We start from the raw sequence: 21,241 nt of genomic DNA, 5'->3' as shown, positions 1-21,241 counted from the left end.
AAAGGTTCACTTGGACTTAAGGATGAACTGATTAAATTTTGGTGGTGAAAGGTCAAAGGTCAGCTTCACTGTGACATTATAAAGTTCTGCAAAAACACCTCTCTGGTCAATATTCAACGCCCTAAGTCAGGAACAGAAAGGGAGATTGTGACTTGACTAATTAGCAGAGGTGCATTTAGTTCATTGCATGCTTTCAAGCATGCCTGGGGAAGTGGGTATTGCATATGTGTATGATGGGTTTTATCTTTAAGTGACACCAGACAGGATGGATTATTACAGTTACAGTACATACAGTAGCTTGGGTTGTGTGAAAATAATGAGTTGGTAAACATTGTGCTAAGCCACTTACATCCTGGAGCTGGCAGCTCAAACATGTTTCTACTTAAGCACAAATCTCTGGATGTAGAAACATGATGTTGGACTTTGTTTCAGTGTTGATCTGCTTACAGCTCCAAACCCACCCTGGTACCAACCATTTGTTCCTATAAAGAACCATGTGTTCTGTCACTCTGTTTTACATAATCTGCCTTAATGAACCCAGCCAGTTAGTGCAGGTTGTTAGTGGTCAGTTTCAGCTTATACAGTGCAGTTTATCTGGATGTGCTGAATTCCAGATGGATTATAATGTAGCTCACAACATGCTGGGCCCCTGAAACACACATATGTGCACAGGCACAGTCTTTTTGGCTTTCTAACACAGGCTCTCTATTAGGAGTCATGTTGTGCCCTATTGCCCTACATAGACCTGCTGAGCTGTTGTATCATTCTGACCTAGAAAGACAGAGACAGGAATCTTATCATATTCCCGCCCATGAACACATTTTAGGGGGAATTTGGAAACATCTATAAAACATTTTGATTTATTGGTTCTTGTTAAACTGAACTGCACTGCTGGCGCTTAATGAAAACCGTATGTTTAGATATGCCATTTTAAAAATGTTTCCAGCTTTTGTGCAGGGAGTTAAAAGAAATCTCAAATCTTTTAGGAGTATATCCTTTCACACTTTTAATTCTCTAAAGGTTTTGGACTGTAGGTGGGATAGCATGAGCATTTTAAATTTGTCTGTGGGAACATTTTGCAGACTAGTCAGAGTACAGACAGATATACAGAATATATACTGTACAAATGTGTTCACCATGTAGGAAAAAGGGATTAGGAAAAAATGCACTGATTATGTATTTAAACATGTCAACCTGTTGTTGTGACTCAGTAATTCTGAGGGAAATTAATTCTTTAGAGTGCAGTGTGAGGCCCCGCTGGCTAAGAGGCTGTGGGAAACACACACACACACACACACACACACACACTTTCTCTCTCTTGTGGGATTTTTCATATTTCTGGCTGATCTCTGTGCAGCTATTGGTCAGCCCCCTTCCTGTGAGTCTGTTTCCTGGTGCACGTTGTGTGATGGGAGGCAGAATCTGTTAAGTACTTACACACACACACACACACACACATCCAGCAAAGCTTTCGTCACTTGTTTTTGTTTCCTGGCTCCCCAGCTGCTCTGACCCTTCCCTCCCCTCTCTCTGTCTTTTCGCGGCTCTCCTCGGTCCACTCCAGTTCTCTCCTCTCCTGCCCTGTGGTTGTGTGTGTGTTTTTGGGTGAAGGATGTGCTGTTCGTTTGGTTTCGCCAGGTCTCTGGGTCTGGCCCTGCTGCCGCTGGCCCTGTGCTGTATCCTGGCCAACCTGCTGCTGCTGTTTCCTATGGGAGAAACCACCTACATTCAGGAGAACCGTTTGGCCAGCTACATCTGGTACTTTGGTGGACTAGGAGGTGGAGGACTGCTGGTGAGTAAAAAAAAATGGCACGTGTTCTTATTGATTTTTTGTTTGTCTTTTTTAAATATATATTTCTAGATTTTTTTGTAGGATTTATTCTGATACTTGATTCTTTACAGCTTTGGTTAGAATAGTCTGGTGGCAACTTTGATTGTCTGGAAAATGCAAAGCTCCAATTATTTTACCACCAATATTTTGTCCACACTTCAAGCAATACACCAAATGTGGTTGAAACTTCAAGTAAAATCAGTGGTACCTTCAAAATCTCAACTTTACTATAATGCAACAACTTTCCTTTAACTTTACACAGCTCAAACTTACCCTTATAGTTTCACCAGTATCACCTGTTTCTTGATAATGAAACTGATAATCAGAAAACATCTAGAGTTATTATTGTTTTCTTTGAATGACACAAGATTTTAGACAAAATTTGAAACAAACTCTGATGCACATCCTTCCATCCATTTTTCTGCAGCTTAAAAGGGAGCAGATTGTAGTAGCATCACTGTAAGCTTGGTGTACAGATCAGGCATTTTAAGTATTATACACAGTCAAAGTTAAAATTCTGTGCCTCTGAAATTTTTTGCCATTATTTCTCTACATAACGAGTATAAGTAATTCATAAAAATATGACAATAAGTTGTTGTTGAAAGCGAGTAAAGAGTTATGAGTCTACTTGATATGACTATAACATTACTTATGTCACACTATATATCATTTGTCTTATTCTATATAAAGTATAAAACATTTGACTTTGATTATGACAAGAATCGTCATTCACTCTAATGAATGAAGGGAAGTGACAGTAAAAAAAGTAGGAGGGTTTTGAATGGCAACATTGTTCCAAACATTAAATATTATTTTGCCTGGCAGAAGTTAGAACAATTAATGGATGTAGGTTTATCTGAGGTCACTGGTACCACATGGTGGGACTTACCACGATCGCTATTCGCTGAAACAGAAACAATTATACTGTTTCATTACATCCAGATTCTTTTCATCTGGAACCAAAGTGAGTGAAAAACCATTTGAAACCATGTTTTAACCGCCGTATGTAACACATTTAAACAAAATGAATGAGATGCTTTGACAGTGTTTGAGCCATGTGACACTTAAACGGTGCAGCAGAAACTCTTGTTGTTTTGTGGTCAAACCATGAACTTTTCACTGAGAATGACTATCACCGCCCTTCCTCCCTTATCTAGAGACTGACGATGGTACATGTCGTTCCGTCAGTGGCAGCGTAGACTGAAGCCTCTTTATTTTTCTCAGTTTGTATTTATTATATGACAAGAGAATAATAAGAAAAAATAGGAAAAAGAAAAAGTCATAGGATTTTATCTCACTATTCTCTTTGTAGATTTGTTTAGTTGTGTATTTTATTTAGCTTTGCCTCATAAAAACACGATTTTAAACCAAAAGATTACTAAACATGAATTGTGTCTCCTTCAACACTCATTCAGTCTGAGTGTGTTTGCAGTCATTTATTGAGAACAATGGAGTGTTGTGTGAATTCACAGTTAATCTGTCTGCTCTACACTGCTGCTGATCTGATGGGTTTAATGCTCCGACTGAGCAGAAAGGAGCTGTTCTTTTAGTTTGGTTTTAAGGAGGAACAGAGGGGAGATTGTCATTTTCCAGGCAAGATTAACCCTGCTGAAGGTTCACTCCCTCGTATTTTTGATAAATATTTGGTAACAGTAAGAACAGCATTCAAAAGAAGGCATGTCTCAGCTGTTTTTATTTGACTTTCTCATGGAGGAGACAGACAGTTTAATTGTTAATTTCTGCAGCAGTTTAGAGTTGAAACAAAACAGCGTACAACAGATTTGGCACAGTATTTGTCACTGTTAGAAAACTTTATTTATAGCAGTGATGAATCAGTGAGGCATTTTAAAACCAGAAGAGGACACAGAACAATGATCGGAGGAGTAATTAAAGCAATAGAATGTAACTTTTCTGAGCACCAGCGGCCTCTGCAGCCACGAGGGGAAATTAATTCTGTTGGGCTCAGAGTCCGAGTGGTTAAGCGGTTTCCCTTTAAGAAAACACATAACAAAAGTCACTTGACCAGAGCTTGGACTGTGTAGGCCCACTCATTGAGCTGAACTGTGGCTGCACAGTGTAAGTTTCCTCCCTGAAGATGAAGACTGACTTCTAAGTCTTTTTAACTGATCAGCATTACTCTTAAACTTTCTGCCTGATTCCAGCAGTTTAAGCTGCTGACTATCACTCAGTTAGCAGGAGATTGTACCTGCTCACCATAGTTACACAGAGCAAGAACAGGTGCTCGGGCACTAAGTAGGAACGATATTTTAAGGTAAAAGAGTTACAAAGTGTCGCTTTAAAGTTAGTCAAGGTATGAGAGAGTGAAAAGTCTGAACCTTAAAATGTACTTTTTAAACTGCTGCAAATGACACCTCCCTTCCTGCAGGTGTTTCACAGTAAAAGTCAGGGATTATGCAGGATGTACTGCTGGAAGTTTGTATTGACATCAAACAGGAGCAACAGTAAATAGAAGCAGATCATAAAACCTTTAACTTTGAGCCATCTTAGAAGAAATAAACGCCTCCAGTAAGAGAAATAAAATCATGGCTTGAATCTTACTTCAGTCGAGGAAGACGAAGGCCACACACAGTATTTGAGGATTGCACAGCAGTTAATCTGTGTTTGGGTTTGTTTGGATGTTTTCTTGTTGCCTCTGGTATAAGTGGAAAGCATTCTGTCAGCATAAGAAGCAGGACTGTGTTAATTCTGGAGGTTTCATAGATGTATCTTTTTTCCTTTGTCTTCGATAACTTCTGCCCCGCTGTCCTTATTTTTTCCTCTTTGCTCTTTTCCTTTCTTTGTGGAATGACAGAACGTAAAAGAGTCAAAGAGCAAACTGAACCCCTCTGAGAGAAATCTATCTTTAGCTCCCTCCCTCCCTTCCTCTCCCTCGCTCTTCCTCCCTCCCTTTTTCCTTCTTTCTCTCTCTTCCTTTCTCTCTGCACACTTCCCTCTGCATTGTCAGTGCCTCTCTCTCTGTCTCTGTTAGCATTTAAGGGGGACATCCAGGATGTGTATATAACGATGCCTATGATCTCTGTGCGTGTGTGTGTGTGTGTGTAAAACCTTGGGAACTTCCCTCCCTCTGTTAGGATGTGATTTAATGTCCTTGACTGCTGGGAGAGAGACAACAGCACGGGAAAGAGGAGGAGAGGAAAAAGGGAGGGAGAGTAAAAGAGTAGAACTCTTAAATCATCTGTAATTTGCTCTTTCGATCCACCATATCCAACTTTATGACTGTAAAGCAACAGTCAACTATAACACGACTAAGTGTTTTGAGCAACACCAATGATGCAACTGTGTTGGTGAATTTGAGTTAAATTTTGTTCAGAAATGTATGGTCTCCAGAGGCTAAAGTCTAATGAGTTTGCTGACTTCCTGATTTTTCATATAGCCCTGACAACAGATCAAAACGTTGACTTTATATAACTCTTAAGTTCAGGATAACTTTTAATCTAATTCCTATGGTAATTTTAAGGCTGCGTCCAAAATCACTTCCTATTTACTGCATAGCTGACTATATTTACCCTCCACCATCTTATTTGAGGTTTTGAAATTTTGTGTTGGAATTTTTGAGGGTGCTATATATTGCATATAAATGTCACAGTGGAATGAAAAGAGTACTTTCTTTCCACAGTGCAACAATGTCAGTTCAAGTGATACAAGTCTAAATTAGTCTAAATAAATTATTATACAGGGAGTAGATGAGTGAATGAGGAAGTGATTTCTGGCACAACCTGAATGTTACGTTAGCATGTTTTATTTTGTCTAAGCATAGCTGATGCTGCAAAGAGCTGAGCCAGATATGACAATGTAAAGCTGAACCTGACAGACTGAAATGTCCTTAAATGCCCCCCATACAGAGGATACACTATTTCGATTTAGTTAACAACATCCTCAGGCCAAACGCAGGCTGATTAAAGTTTAAATGGTTATTTTTCTTTTCTAGCAGCCCCAGCTAGTGTTGCTCTAAATGTTTACTTCCTGGGTGATGTTTTTTTTTTTTTTTAGGTAATATCCATATGAACAATACTGCTTCTATTAAGAAACATAACAGTGACAGCTGGAACAAAAATGGTTGGTGGTACACATGGTGGTATAAAGTGTAGAATTACTGTGGCAGCTGCAGTAACTGCCAGCAAAGAGAAGCAAGGTCAAAGTTTGATCATCTGCCCTCATAGCAAAATGTGACTAAAAGAACTCAGCTCCAGCCTCCTAATAACCTTTACTGTTTTTTCAACCCATAAATTGCCATCAGTAGTGGACAAACAGGTCTTAAAAGTGCTTTTGTTCGGGAACTGTAGTGAAACAATGTACTCTTCTGTGCTTACAGATGCTGCTTCCAGCTGTTGTCTTCATCACTCTGGGGAAATGTAACTGCTGCTGGAACGAGAGCTTAATAGTAAGATGCTTGTTAATCTATGAATCATGCTCAAATGCACATTCATATGTTTCTGTTTGCTAAACACAGTCTATTATTCAATAACTGTTTCAGTCTGAGTTCCCATCAAAATGTGAGGTTTTTTGGCTCCAAACTCTCTTTTGCTCCTACTTTGATAATAATACTGTACAGTTGTCATTAAGCCAGCTAACACAGTTTCCTTATGGGGTGGAATGCTAATGCTAATCCAGCAATGATAATTCAACAAGGGTCCCATTGTTAGGTAACACTCAACAAAGTAAGCTTTGCTCACTGCACTCGAGCCACATGCACAGCTGCAGTGTGTGTGTGTGTGTGTGCGTGTCTTCACTTGAATTTAGTTCAGATCTTTATTATTCAACAAAACAGCAGCAGAGCAGCGTAAAAACACAACCACATAAAAACATACCACAATAAAAACACAAGACAATCAAGAGAACAAATGTTGGCACTAAACATGCAATTCAAACAGTAAGGATGTGTGTGTGTGTGTATGTTCCAGCTGTCTCTATACAGCTTCTTCTCTCGAACAGCTTGCACAAATGTCCAGAAAGACTTCCAAACATGTGAATGTTCTTTAAAAATACTTTGCGTATGTGTGTTCCTCTCAAGATGTGCGGGTCTGTGCTGGCAGCTGTGGTCGGCCTGGTGGGCTCCAGCTACTGTTTCGTCATGTCGGGGCTCACCCTGGTGCAGGGTCCCCAGTGCTTCACCTCCTTAGGTTGGACATACCCCTTTGCAGACCAGGGGGGCAGGTAGGAAGATACTGCACCATGGTGTGTGTGTGTGTGTGTGTGAGTGTGTGTATGTGGTGGCATAAACTGAGTTTACAATATTCTGTTTGTTTAAAACATAAAAGAGTTAAACATGCTTGTTTTCGTGATTACAGCTTTGTTTTCTGTTAAAGCAGTTCACACAGTATTATAAAACCTAAAAAATTTAAATGACTCTTTTTAACTCCTTATAATTTCAGAGTATATTTACAGAATATGACAGAGCAAAAGCTAATTCCTATGAATAATTCCAACAATGATACGTCATTTTACATCACTGATATCAGCATGGGTAAAGCTGACTGAAACAGAAAATGCTTTTACGCACTGATTGCAATGATGGAGCAAGTGGCCCATTTCAGTCCACCTTAAATATCAACTTACTTTCTTTATTTTGATTGATACCAGTATATCTCTTTTGGATTGACCAGCAGGTGTCCCTAAGATCATGTAAAATGACACCTTAAATATAATGCTAAATCAGCATTATAATCAACTGTATCTCTGCTTCATGCTGTGTTATTAGTTATCAGCCTAATGATGGGTAAAAGTGGCTACTCACACATTTTAAAAATGGATGCTTTGAACACGGCTTCTTTTTTTGCCTTTGGTAAATGGCTGTGGTATAAGTACTAAATTTTGATACAATTAGAATGATTGACTCATTCAAATCTGCTAGTTATACTATTAACCAGCAACATTTCTTTTTATAAATTATGAATTGTTTAAGCTTTAATAAAGAAATATGCCAGATATTTGCTGGTTCCACTCTCTCAAATATGAGTGTTTTCAGCTTTTTTCTGTCTTATGTATTTGAAAATTGAATATCTTTAAGTTTCTGACCATTGGTTGGATAAAACAACACATTTAAACACACTCTCAGAACTAGTGATGAACATTTTTCACTCTATAGAGATAAAAATCAACAAATTAATTTGTTTTAATAAGCACCGTTATAGGTGTCTGTGTCCTGATGTAGAGAAAACTCTCAGCCTGTACCATGTCCTTCCCTTTAATATACTGGTAAACTTTGTTGTGTATGATTGTCCACTAATGCAATTTTTAAAAGCATGTATCTCCTTTCCCTAGTATTTCAACACAGTGTAGCACAACACTCAACAGCCTCTTTATTTGCATATGTTGTACATCCCTCCGACTGTGTGATTCACTCTTCATACCGATCTCTCTCTCTCTCTTTCTGCTCCAGGTATCTGCTGCAGCCAGAGATTTGGTCACAGTGTCTTCAGCCGGTTCACATTGTAGAGTGGAACGTGACTCTTCTGTGTGTTTTGCTGGGTTTGGCCGTGCTGGAGTTCATCATCTGCCTCTTACAGCTGGGGAGCGGTTTAGTCAACGCCATCTGCCGGCCCTGCTGCTATAAGCAGGAGTATAGTCTTAATGCGTAGACAAAGACACACACACACACACCTGTATGTACATTCACCTGCACAGAAATACTGTACATGCATGTGTCTGAGTGCAACACAACACACTATTTCAACACACTCACACACGCACTGTCATGGGCATCTGGCAGCTGCAGTACATCAGTCATATGTAACCACTGTGGCAAAATCAATCATTATGCAGTCACTGATGACACCAGGATATTTGTCCATAATTTTTGTGTGTGTGTTCTTGTGTCCTATCTACTACATAGGAATAGGAAGGTGTACTTTATTTGTGGTAAAAGTGGTGAAAGAAAGCTAAGCACACCCACATGTACAAATAGTAAGAAAGAATTGGAGCAACCTTGATCATAATAATAATAATTCTAATAATGATATGTAGTGTAGAGGACAATAGGTTTTACTGAGGTCATTGCACAGTTGTCACACAACTGTGTTAAACATTGTACATCTTAACTCCTTCTTGTGTCCTTCTGTATTTGCTCTTATTTTTAAAGATGTAAAGTTAAAATAGTGACAGCTGTTCAGTAATTTCATAGGTTACAATGTCAAGGTTGCTCACTTTCTTTATTATTATTTTACACTTTGTACTTTGTATACCTCCATCAGCTACAATACCAGTGTTATCATATGGACAGAGATGAAATTGCCTTGAAAATCAATGCTATTATACCAGTACACTTATAATTGTTGTGGACATTTTACTGTCAATATTGATGGTATTCTTCCAAGGGCAAATGAACATTTCCATAATTATTGTTTTGTTTTTGTTTTTGTTTTTTTTAAAGGTGCCACTTTGTCTGACGATTCTCATGAGGCACGTCGAAGTGTCCTTTCTGTTCTGTGTTATTTTGTGGTTCCAACTTTTATACATTGTGTTGGGGCGACTCATGGGTTACAAGCAAATTTGTGCGTGTTTGTACATTTGTTTTCATTTTCACAGCATTTTGTTGTAAATTGTTTTCTGTATGTCTTTCAGATTCTAGTTCAGTGTTAACGGACATTTTATATATATTTTAGTGACATATTTTTATAATGTACGTTTGTTTGTGCTGCCTTGAATAAAAAATAACAGTTTCCATTTTATATACCAAGTGTTTTATGACATTGGAGATGAAACCAGCTACTTTTTTTTTACCCTTCCAAAAACTTCAAAATGATAGTCAGGACAGTTACAGTGACAATCTTCAGCCAAGGCAGTTAAACCGAAACTCCCCAAAGATATCAGTGGTAAACAGCACGTTGCAATGAGCAGAGACAGATGTGCAAGCAGATGTGTGTTTGTTTATTAATGCGCAAAGCCCCTTCTATCTAGCTATTACTGTAAATGATTTGTTTGCCTGCTTATCACATGTCATTTTATCTGTTCATTATTTTTGGCCCTACTCACTCTGACAGGGGAGGAGGGTCACTGACGAAATGCAGTATTAGCTTAAGTATAATCAGTTAAAATGTGTGTGTATGTGTGTCTTGCATGCAGCTTGCTTGGAGTGTTGTAATCACTTCTGGGACAAGAGTTTGTGTCCTGCGGAGTTTCCAGAGTTGCCTGTTATTGATCCACATTGGGACCCAAACTGAGTAAATGTGGCCTTTGACCACTGGGAGCCATTGCAAGTTGTTTTCGGTAAATGAAATGAACTCTTACAAAGTCTCTACTACAGCGTGGCTGTGGGGAGACAATCCTTTTTTTTTTTTTTTTTTTATCAGTGGTACTTTATAATTAAAATTGACCTGCAGAACACTGATAAACCAGTCTTGAAAGGAGCATTGATTGTCCTTAATAACTAAAGAGCTAGATAGAGGTAATTCAGATGTTAGGTAATTAAACTACTTAGCTTGATTAGACTGATTCAGTTGTAGTCAGCAGTGCACTGCATTTTCCAGTGTCTTTAACGATGAGCAACAAACTTGACTGGATCAAGTCAGAGTGTTGTTATCACAGACTAAACACGACTACAGAAAATGTTTGGCTGCATTTCAACAAGCATAGAAAAAATAAGTGTGATAAAGAACAGGTTTTTTTTCTATTTCAGCTGAAAAGAGACAACATGTAATATGATGTAAGTGTAACTTAAACCTTGACATTTTAGACAAACCAAATATGGATGTCACAAAGCAACAGTTCCTGCTCTTATGTAAGTCAAAGCTGCTGATCAAACAGGTGGTCCGGCCTCTGATAGGTTGGCTTCGAAACCCCATGTCTGATGGTCAGTGACCCTTCTGCTCTGATTGTCTGTTTCTAGCTGCCAGTCAGCTGAGGGGGTATAAAGACACACCGAGGGTTTAAAGTCTCTGAGACAGCCCACTGCTCTGTCTGTCTTCATCATCATCTAGTGGATCACTGGACAGAAATAAAGACTCATCTTCCCTCCTTGGCAGTTTTTCCTTGGATTTACTCACAGCTGTCAAAGCGCAGACACTTTATCATCAGAATGCGTCGGTCAGCATTGAGGAGTGTGTTGCTGCTCTGCTGTGCAGCTGTGTGTGTGTCTGGGATGAGGAGAGAGTACTTCGTAAGGATTGAGGAGGTGTCTTGGAACTATGCCCCAAGTGGGATGAACATCATTCAAAACCGCACACTGCAGGAGGATGAGTAAGTATATAATATGGTTAAATCTCTTCATTGTAAAGGGAGTCAGTCGTCCCCATCGCTCCTGAAGCTATGCCAACAATACTGTGAAAGAAAAAGATAAAACATAGCAGTGTTCTGTTTACAAAACACCATACAGTTCATTAGCAGCTGGTCTGGAGCTTTCGAACAGATCACACAGTCTTCATCAGCAGATGGAGTTGTTCAGCTTTACATTTTTCTGAGTGCTTAAGAGATTTTGTGTCTATTTAACATTCAAAGTGTGAATTCTACTCTCTGGATTTTGACCATCTCCAGTCTTCTCAGCTTCTCCTCCACCTTTCTCAGTAACTGCACAACTGCCATCTTCCACTGCTCTCAATTAAAAACCAAGGCCAGTCCAGAGTGGAGCAATTATTCCTTCCATATGTTTACAATTGCGTTGAACATACATGAATATGTATGAATATTTTTTAAATGTTCTTTTGGATGTGTCTCCATCTTTAACTAGTCACTAATTTTTCATTGTGATTATTTGACTAAAAAAATTATCTTCAGATAAAGGACATTTTTATTGACTTTATTCACTTGTGGTTCATAGAAATATTGACTTGGCCTGAGTTTAAACACTCAAAGACAGACACGCATGTAGATAGAAAATAAAGAACACGTCATTAATGATAAATGTAATTATGAATGTCTTCCCCTCATGATTTGGGCCTTTTTCCACAGAAGACATTTTAACATGTCACAGTAGGAAAAGCACAGGTGTAAATAATGAAATAAATGGCTGATTTCCAGGCTGGAGATGTTAATTAGTAACACCTGTGCTTTTCAGACCTGTTCTCATTCCCACCGTAACAGGACAGGGTGTAAAGAGGCAGAATCAACAAAATACAAGTTATTCTTTCACTTAATCTATTTACTTTTTTAAATGTTTAAACTATAATTCATATAATAGCAGATAAAAGACATGCACACATCTCATCCTCTCTCTCTCTGCCTGGGTCACTGTAGAGAAGCCTCAGTCTTTTTAAAGCGAGGCCCCCAACGGATCGGCTCCACCTACAAGAAAGCCATTTACAAGCAGTACAGTGACGCCACCTACAGGATAGAGGTGGCGAAGCCGGACTGGCTGGGCTACCTGGGACCCCTGCTGATGGCTGAGGAGGGGGACACGCTGATCGTCCACCTGAAGAACGCAGCAACCAGACCTTACAGCATCCACCCGCATGGACTGAACTACAGCAAGGGCAACGAGGGTGAGGAATGAACGAGTGAGACGATGCATGAGTCAGAGCACAGACAGATGTGTGACTGTGTTTCTGTATCTGCCTCTTTCAGGAGCCCTGTACCCAGATAGTACTAGTCCAGAGCTGAAGCTTGATGACTCGGTGGCTCCTGGTGCAGCAGTGACGTATGAGTGGACCCTCCCTGAAAGCCACAGCCCAACATCGCAGGACAGCAACTGCTTGACCCGATTCTACCACTCCCACGTCTGCCCCCCAAAAGACATCAACGCAGGGCTGTTAGGACCCCTCATTGTCTGTAAGAGAGGTACTGGAACCTTTTTAACCTCAGATCTGGTAGTACAAGTACAATTACTTCACTTGTACTTGTATTTCCATATTCTGCTATTTTAGATTTCTACTTCACAACATTTTCATTTATGACTGCTGTAGGTACGGGTTACTTTTGAATGTAAAATCATCATAAACATGTGATTTCTGATGCATTGTTATGTATTAAATTATCCCAAAGTAATACAAATAAATGTTAAAATGACCATTATGATTGTGCAGCATTAAAGGTACTTTAACTTCACATTAAGTACATTTTTATTGATAATACTTCTTGATATTATATGTGTACCTTTACTTATGTAAAGGATCTGAATAAATCCTCAGCCATAGTATCACAGTTTTGATTTTTTTAAACTTTAATTTTAAGTAGAATTAAATCAATATATTTAGTTACTCTTCCACCACAGCATCTTTGTATGCAGTACATCCCAAAACAACAGACTCTCTTTTCCAGGAACTCTGGACTTACACGGCGACAGGTCAGGAGACTACCTGTACGCTCTGCTGTTCATGGTGTCGGATGAGAACTTCAGCTGGTACCTGGATGAAAACATCAGGACGTACATCACGAATCCTGCCAGAGGCCTGAAGGAGGATGAAGATTTCATTGAGAGCAACAAGATGCACGGTGAGGGGCATCATCCACCTCCACCTCCTCCTCCTCATATACACATTTAAATACACTGTTTAAACCTGAGTGTGTGTTGCAGGTATAAACGGTTATCTGTATGGTAACCTGCCTGGACTGAGCATGTGCCAAGGTAACACGATCCACTGGCACATGTTGGCTTTAGGGAATGAGGTAACTATTATGTACTAATAACTGTTCTGTTTTTAATTACCAAAAAAGCAAATTTATGAACATGTCCAAAAACAAATGTCTGTATTTCAGCTAGTTTTTACTTCAGTTGTAAGGCTGCTAAATGTTCTTTGTAGGTAAAAGCACCCATCAGGAGCCCAGTTTAAATGTTGTTTTCTTTGACAGGTGGACATGCATTCAGTTCATTTCCACGGCCAGATCCTGACCGTTCAGAACCACCACACAGACACAGTCAGTCTGTTCCCGGCCTCCAGCACCACAGCTGAAATGGTAGCTGATAACCCCGGACACTGGCTGCTGACGTGCACCGTCAACGACCATCTGATGGGTGAGCTCGCACACACACACACGCACACACACACAATTGTGATGCCAACCTCCCTGGTGGTGGCTAAAACATTTTAATTTGTGCTTTCATTAAGCTGGAATGCAGGCTATATTTGAGATCAAGAAGTGTTTCCCCAACGTCCATAAACCCAGGCCGCACGGTGAACTCAGAGAGTATTTCATAGCTGCAGAAGAGGAGGTCTGGGATTATGCTCCTTCACTGCCTACCGATGGGTTGGTTACTTTACACACACACACACACACACACACACACACACACACACACACACACACACACACACATGGTCCTGGCTGGTCTTGGTGTTCCTGTGTAACACTTGTGTTTTTGTGTGTGTGCAGTGAAGCAGACATGTTTGTAACCAGAGGTCCAAACCGCATTGGGAGCCGCTATAAGAAGGTTCGCTACGTGGAATACACCGACAACACCTTCACAACAAAGATGCTGCGCACCCCACAGGAGCAACACCTTGGAATTCTGGGTAATCCATGCAGTTATGTTGGTGGCACATAATGTCATTTTAATTATGGGAAAAATTTCTGAGTCAGAGCTGCTCTGAAGGCAGAAATAAAGTCAGTGGCCTACTTTGATTCTGGTTTAGTTATGTGTGAAGTCAAGTGCTTTTGGTACAAAGTAAAAGTGTATCTTCTAATTACCTAATATTTTTTGAGTAATCATTTAGTCTGTTGAATGTCAGAAAATATAAAAATGCATATCTCACATGCTTCTATATGTCTTCATATTGTTTGTTTAGCACAATATTTGTATAAAGTATTTTGATATTTGATATTTTCCTGGGAGTCTTCTCAGCTGTAAACCCCATGTCTTTGAAATCTGAGCATGTGCACTGTTTGCAAATGCAAGATGTCTCCCAGTAAAATGTCATATGAGTCTGTCTTAAATTTCCAACAAACCAACAACTCTGTGTGTGTGCACTTGTGTCCATCTGTGTCTCCAGGTCCAGTTCTGCGAGCTGAAGAGAAGGACACTATCAGGGTGGTGTTTAAGAACAAAGCTAGCCGGCCTTACTCTATCCAACCACATGGTGTTCAGTACAGCGTAGAACAGGATGGGACAGTTTATCACAATGAACTGGAGGGTAAATATATGCATATATACACATAGTTATCAGTGCATAAGATAATATATTGTACAAGAGCTTCATGTCTGCCTCATCCATATTTCCTCCCATAATCCTCTTCCCCTCAGAGTCTTACACAGCAAAGAAACTGCGGGAGCTGAAGAGGGAACCACGTGCGTTAAGAACCTGACTTATATTACCACTCTTAGTTAACATGCATTAACATAAATCTTATTATGATATTAATTCTCCTTGTCCATGGCTATTAGGAGTGGTGACTCCTCCCCCGGCTGCTCTGGTCAGATCTGGGACGATGCACACCTACGAGTGGACAGTGCCAGTGGATGCTGGTCCAGTGCAGGGGGAGGCCGACTGTCTGTCTTATCTCTACTACTCTGGGGTGGACCCTGTTAAAGACACCAGCTCTGGGCTGGTTGGACCCCTCCTCATCTGTCGCCAGGGATCGCTGAAGAAAGGAGTACAGGTGAGGACAGAGCCGGGAACTGATACAGACTGAGGAAATTAGGGTTGGACTGGACTGTTTTCTTTGACACATTTCTGTTTCTCTTCTGCTCTTGTAGAAAAACTATGATAAAGAGTTCCACCTCATGGCCACGGTGTTTGACGAGAACCTGAGCTGGTATCTGGACGACAACATTAGGACGTTCACCACTTCTCCCACCACTGTTAACAAGGAGGACGAGGGCTTCATGGAGAGCAACAAGATGCATGGTTTGTAGGAGAAACAGACTGATCACTGTCCAATATTTCCACTTCTTTTTTCTTTGTCATCTTTAACATTTCACCTGAAAAGTTTTATCGCATTTGAGATAATCACTATGTTTCATTTCCTTCTTGTAGCCATCAATGGCTTTATATATAGGAACCTCCCAGGTCTGACCATGTGCAAGGCAAACAAAGTAACATGGCACCTGTCAGGACTGGGGTCAGAGTCGGACATCAACAGCCTCTACTTCCAGGGAAACCGCTTCCTCTATCGCCAGAACAGACGAGACTCCATCAGTGTTTTCCCTCACATCTCACGCACTGTCACTATGGAGCCAGACAGCATGGGTACACAGCTTTCATTCAATCACACACATACATATAGTGTATTCTATGGCTGCAGATATAATGTTTGTGTGTGTGTGTGTTTCAGGTCAGTTTGAGGTGGTGTCTCCTACAGTGATGCATTACCGTGGTGGAATGAGAGCCAACTACACGGTAGAGAAGTGCAGCATCTTGCAGCGTCAGGGTGAGATCATGCTCCATTCAAAAACATACTACATCGCTGCCGTGGAAACGGACTGGAACTATGCTCCGAACCGCACCTGGGAGGCCGAGATGTTCCGCGGTCAGGAAAGGTAGAGTGGTGCCTGAATTACACCTCACATTCCTGCAGCTGTAAATCAACAAAAGTGTATTAATACGCAGGTAAAAATAGCCCCCAATAAGTCCACTATTTCCTCCTGTTAAAATTAAACTCTCTACCTCTGCAGTCCTGCTCCTACCTTCTTGGACCAGGCGGGTGGATTCATAGGTTCCCGTTACAAGAAGGTGGTCTACCGCCAATACACTAACGACAAGTTCACCAAAGAGATAGAAAGAACGGCTGATATGGAGCACCTTGGCATTCTGGGTAGGCCTTCAGGGCATGAGAAAAGCACAAAGAACTGAGAATAAATCATGGTCCTGTAACTAGAGATTCTTCCTTCCACTCAGGTCCAATGATTCATGCTGATGTTGGAGACAAAGTGAAGGTGGTTTTTAAAAACATGGCATCCAGACCTTATTCTATACATGCCCATGGAGTCAAGACAGAGACCCCTGATGTCTACCACACCAAACCAGGTACACACAGATACTGTATCAGCTGACAGGGAGGTGGACAATCAAGAAATATTTGGAGTGGAAAGAAAATCCCCAAATGCTCATTTCTCCCGGTTGTTACTTTGGCAAAGAGACAAAATCAATAAACAGTTTGGGTCGCAAATGTTTTCCAGACAAACTTCCCTTTTCAACACTTTCTGTTACTGTTGGAAGTAGTATGAAGAATTTTTCAGTGCCACCAACAGTTATATTACTTTGTTTGATTATGGCGTCACTTGATTTATTGTAAACTTATATCACTCTCATTTTTTTGATCCTGAAATCCTGGCTGGTCTTAGCACTACTTGTTCTCCCACTGTGTATATTTTCTGTTTTCTTAATGAAGCATTGAGATTCAAACCTTAAAAACCACAATGTCTTTCCCCAGGTGAGACTCACACCTACTACTGGTACGTTACAAAGAATACAGGACCGACCACAGAGCAGGAGGAGTGCTCTGTGTCAGCGTATTACTCCACTGTTGATGTTGTCAAGGTATGCTAGCACACATAAAACACACACACACACACACACCACACAGATGCACATAGGCCTTAACCCAGTGATTTCCTCTTTGTTGACAAGGACCTGTACAGCGGGCTGATTGGTCCGTTGGTGATTTGTCGCCGTAGCTGGGCCAGGTGAGTGTTTCTACATTAATGCACTGATAGAGATCCATTGTTATGCAGTATACTGTGTGTTTGTGTGTTTCCCAAATCTATGGGAATAATATCAATGGATGATTTGATACTAAAATGCTAATGTTCAGTTCTGTAAACTTGCTTCCAGGACTTTAGGACTAAAGAAAGAAGTAGAAGAGTTTGCACTGCTTTTCCTGGTTTTTGATGAGAATGAAAGCTGGTGAGTAAAGAGACTTTAACTGTAAAACTATCAACTGTTTAGATTTCCTCCCTTTTCCTTCACAGTGTCAGGTCATGCAGATAGTTTTGATAACAGCTTTAGAGATTTACACATATGTCAGAACTTGTACTGATTTAAAGATCTGTCAGTAATTTTTACATGGACTATTTCATCAGCTGTGAAAGAGAAAAAGATGACTGCAAGGTTTATAACTAAAAACAAATCATGTCTTATCTACGTGATACTGTACACGTTACCATCAGGACACACAACAGCACCATCTGTGGTGTTGATCTTTCCGCAGCAAGGCCAGAAACAAAAACTGCTGGACTTATATTGCACATCATCAGGCAAAATTATTGCTGTCATTATTTTTACTACAGGTATCTGGATGAAAACATCAGGACCCACATCAGGAACCCCCGCACGAACCTGAAGGATGATGAAACCTTTATAGAGAGCAACAAGATGCATGGTGAAATAAAGGCACACACAAAATGAAATAGATTGTTTTGACAGATGGGATATTTTCCTTGTTTTATCTACATCAAAAGAAATGTCCTTAAATTTTATTTCCAAAATGCGTGTGTGTTTATGTGCTTTTCTATGTGTTTGTTTGCAGCCATTAACGGTTATGTGTACGGTAATGTGAACGGTTTGAACATGGAGGTGGGTGATAAGGTGTACTGGTACCTGATGGGAATGGGCAATGAAGTGGACATACACACGGCACACTGGCATGGACACAGTGTGGAATATAAGGTGAATAAAAACATATATACATGCAAGACACACCACCAAAATCACAGAATACAAAACACTCAAAGGTGATAACACCTCCTCTTTTCTCTCCAGCTGGGTGGAGGTCCTCATCGGACTGATGTGTACGAGCTGTTTCCAGCCACCTTCCAGGTAAAACCTCAAAATCTCCGGACTTAACAGCTTCTGCTCTCTCTAAAAACTCCACAGCATTATAAAAAGTTGTAAAAGAGTCATTAGATTTCTACATCTCCAACTTTTATTAAAACAGAACAGACAAAAAAAAGTTGTGAACAAATACAAAATAGTGTGTTACAGATAAACTTTCAACTCATTATCAGTTTTAATAAAGAAAACAACTGATAAGTGCTGTTAAAATTATGAGATGCTTCACTTCTAACCAATACAGCACTCCTTTGTGGAGCCTGCCATCATTAAATAAAATAAATACAAAACATCTGAGAAAAGATTTGATTTCCAGTCACAATCCAGCAAACTGAAAAACATTTTCTTTGACTCGACACTGCTGCTGAACTCTACAAAAATTGAAACTCTCTTGTCATCTTTCTTCCTTTAAAGACAGTAAAGATGCGTCCTCAGTATCCTGGTACCTGGCTGCTCCACTGTCACGTCACTGATCACATCAAAGCTGGCATGGAGGCGATGTATACTGTCACTGAAAAAGGTAAGGATGCTGGTTTTATAAGGAGACAAATGATAATGATGAAGATGCTGTGTAGGTGATTAACATGTCTGTCTCTCTTCAACAGTAAAGAAGAGATTTTATGGCTGAACAGTTGACATACAGCAAGTCCATGTTGAAGAAAACAGCAAACAGACCAGTTTAAAAGTAAATTTCAGCAGCTAATTCAATAACATTTATCTCTCTGTAAAATCAGAGACAGGGTACAAAACAGAACATCAAAATCCAAGATTCATTTTATATTGAAATGTGCATTTTTATAATTGTCTGACTGCCTTGATGTTTTCCAAATGACAAACAATGTCAGTGTAAAAAATAAAGAAAAGCTAACACCTGAGAGTTGAAGTCAGTAGTTTTATCTGACTTTTATGTGGACCATAATGACGGTAATCAGGCAGCAGGGGGCACTATAGCCTGATGTTACGACACTCATGCCTGATGAACTTTCATGAACGCAGCTGTGAACATTGTAGGCTCTTTGCACTGTTTGTCTTTCCCTGTGTCAAAGTCTAGTTTTGATAGAACTAAATGATCTTGTATTCAGTCAGTTCATCACACAGCAGAAACTGGACTATATAATTACCCATAATAGGAATACTGAGAAAAATCCTAGACGGAGGGAGGAACTGAGGCTCAGCAGCTACAAAATCATGCTTTGTTTAAACTCATAGAACTTTGTCTGAATGAAAGTGGAGGTCCCAAAGTTTTCCAAAGAATGCAAATATGTCAGGCTGGATTTTCACACAAATCATGATTGATTGATTATTTAAATTTGATTATTTAAATTTGAGGGAATGATGCAGTCACTGAAAACAGTCTTGGGTTCATTATAGTTTAATGATGTGTCGGTGAAGAGCTGGAACAAGCTGATACCAAATATATACAGTATGTGATGCTGTCAGACAGTGTGGAATAAGATGATTCTCCAACCTTAAAACTGTATAAAATAAGATGGAAATTTTTAAGTGAGCTGGATGCTGATGGGTTAAACCAGATATGACTGAGAATCACCTGCAATCGTTCTCTCTGGAGGGTTTATGCTGGGAGATAGGAAAAAAAAATTGATTTTAGTCCACAGGTATGCTCAAGTGAAAGCTCATGAAAGCTACCAGAAAAGCTGCAATCAGGGTGTCACTGTAAGATGATTTTTACACAAGCAGGGGTTCAGTCTGGAGGAGCAATAGATGGCAGTGCTGCCACTTTAAAAGCAGACAGGGGTTCAGCAGTGGTAGAAAGTCTGTGACCTGTGAGGCTTGATCACTCCAGTCACAGATCAGTGTAAAACAGCTCAGATGTCGCTGACACGTGCCTTTCTGTAGCTGCTGGATGGTGTCTTTTATCCACTGTGATGGTCTGACTTCTTACAAACACGCACACAGTAACAGTACACAATCTCAGGGCACTCTCAGGCAGGGAGTGTTTTGGTGGAGTTTACTTGTTTTGGTGGAGTTTAAATCGAGATTTTAGAGAGGAATCTTTGTTATGAATGCAGAGCTCACCCAGTGTGATACAGCAGAGCTGACGATTTCACTGTTTTCCACCTGATGTCACTGCGAACGAGGCACATTTGTATGGAATGCCAAATAAATACAAAAACAAATAACTGGATTCACAAATTGAATTAATACAGATTTTAAATCAGGAATTTAAAAGGGCAATTTCCTTTACTATTTGCATTTCAATTTCCCTGCTGCTTTTCCTTTTTTTCTATGAGCTATTTGATTTGTTTAGTCATTCAGCCTCTCCATTTTGCCTCTTCATGACACTTTGAGCCTTGTGCTGGTAAAACAAGGCAAAACAATACTAAGTAACCATGGGATGGTGGCGCAAACACATGCATTAATGTTCCTAAAAGGATCTTGTTAGAGAGGACAGCCAGCGTATTAGGCAGGTAGGGCTCTCTAACCAATCAGAGAGCTTGTTACATCTTATGGCTAATTTGCATTATTTTATCTTGTTTCACCAGTGTAAGTGTGAAGGTAAAGTCTGTTTCATGAACTGTCTCGAGACTGGGTTGTGCTTTGTCATTTTTGTGAAGTAAATTGATCTAAATTTGATAAATGCACCATTATCATTAACAGAATAGTGAAACGGAGTGAGAAACCAGGTGTTAAAAACCATTAAAACCAGGTGAATTTTGACCCATTTGGTATTCCATAGGTGGGAGCTACTTTCACCTCAAATAAACTGACTTACAGGGCTTCAAGGTGATGCAAC

The 21,241-nt window shown here is 40.0% G+C and overlaps 2 protein-coding genes across 3 annotated transcripts; both read left to right on the top strand.

The window, feature by feature from the left end:
* Positions 1-1,409: 1,409 nt before the first annotated feature.
* On the top strand, positions 1,410-9,519 carry tm4sf18 (transmembrane 4 L six family member 18). Its single transcript, XM_051077509.1, has 4 exons — positions 1,410-1,792; positions 6,165-6,233; positions 6,864-7,006; positions 8,232-9,519. Exons 1-4 carry the CDS (start codon positions 1,613-1,615, stop codon positions 8,428-8,430), a joined length of 591 nt encoding a protein of 196 aa, XP_050933466.1. The 5' UTR covers positions 1,410-1,612; the 3' UTR covers positions 8,431-9,519.
* A 1,192-nt stretch (positions 9,520-10,711) lies between these two features.
* cp (ceruloplasmin) lies at positions 10,712-19,361 on the top strand. 2 transcript variants are annotated; one of them, XM_018671540.2, is made up of 24 exons: positions 10,712-11,026; positions 12,020-12,264; positions 12,347-12,559; positions 13,040-13,213; positions 13,296-13,387; positions 13,571-13,733; positions 13,828-13,966; positions 14,093-14,232; positions 14,710-14,850; positions 14,961-15,005; positions 15,102-15,316; positions 15,414-15,564; positions 15,694-15,906; positions 15,992-16,196; positions 16,332-16,471; positions 16,555-16,683; positions 17,090-17,196; positions 17,287-17,342; positions 17,491-17,562; positions 17,946-18,037; positions 18,185-18,324; positions 18,418-18,474; positions 18,901-19,006; positions 19,092-19,361. In XM_018671540.2, the coding sequence occupies exons 1-24, from the start codon at positions 10,866-10,868 to the stop codon at positions 19,112-19,114; spliced, it is 3,219 nt and encodes a 1,072-aa protein (XP_018527056.1). In that variant the 5' UTR covers positions 10,712-10,865; the 3' UTR covers positions 19,115-19,361. The 2 variants fall into 2 exon arrangements, with proteins under 2 accessions (XP_018527056.1, XP_018527057.1); XM_018671541.2 differs by lacking the exon at positions 14,961-15,005.
* The last annotated feature ends 1,880 nt before the right edge of the window (positions 19,362-21,241 follow it).

The sequence above is a fragment of the Lates calcarifer genome, linkage group LG17 (assembly GCF_001640805.2).
Source record: "Lates calcarifer isolate ASB-BC8 linkage group LG17, TLL_Latcal_v3, whole genome shotgun sequence".
Classification (NCBI taxonomy): domain Eukaryota; kingdom Metazoa; phylum Chordata; class Actinopteri; family Centropomidae; genus Lates; species Lates calcarifer.
The sequence above is the reverse complement of the archived record's forward strand: the minus strand, read 5'-3'. Positions and strand labels throughout refer to the sequence as shown.

Coding starts and splice junctions, on each gene's coding strand:
- tm4sf18 (XM_051077509.1), top strand. CDS start 1,613: ATGTGCTGTTCGTTTGGTTTCGCCAGGTCTCTGGGTCTGGCCCTGCTG. Junction 6,234..6,863: donor GCTGGAACGAGAGCTTAATA/GTAAGATGCTTG, acceptor GTTCCTCTCAAG/ATGTGCGGGTCTGTGCTGGC. Junction 7,007..8,231: donor TTTGCAGACCAGGGGGGCAG/GTAGGAAGATAC, acceptor TTTCTGCTCCAG/GTATCTGCTGCAGCCAGAGA.
- cp (XM_018671540.2), top strand. CDS start 10,866: ATGCGTCGGTCAGCATTGAGGAGTGTGTTGCTGCTCTGCTGTGCAGCT. Junction 16,197..16,331: donor ATGTTCCGCGGTCAGGAAAG/GTAGAGTGGTGC, acceptor CTACCTCTGCAG/TCCTGCTCCTACCTTCTTGG. Junction 18,475..18,900: donor TGTTTCCAGCCACCTTCCAG/GTAAAACCTCAA, acceptor CTTCCTTTAAAG/ACAGTAAAGATGCGTCCTCA.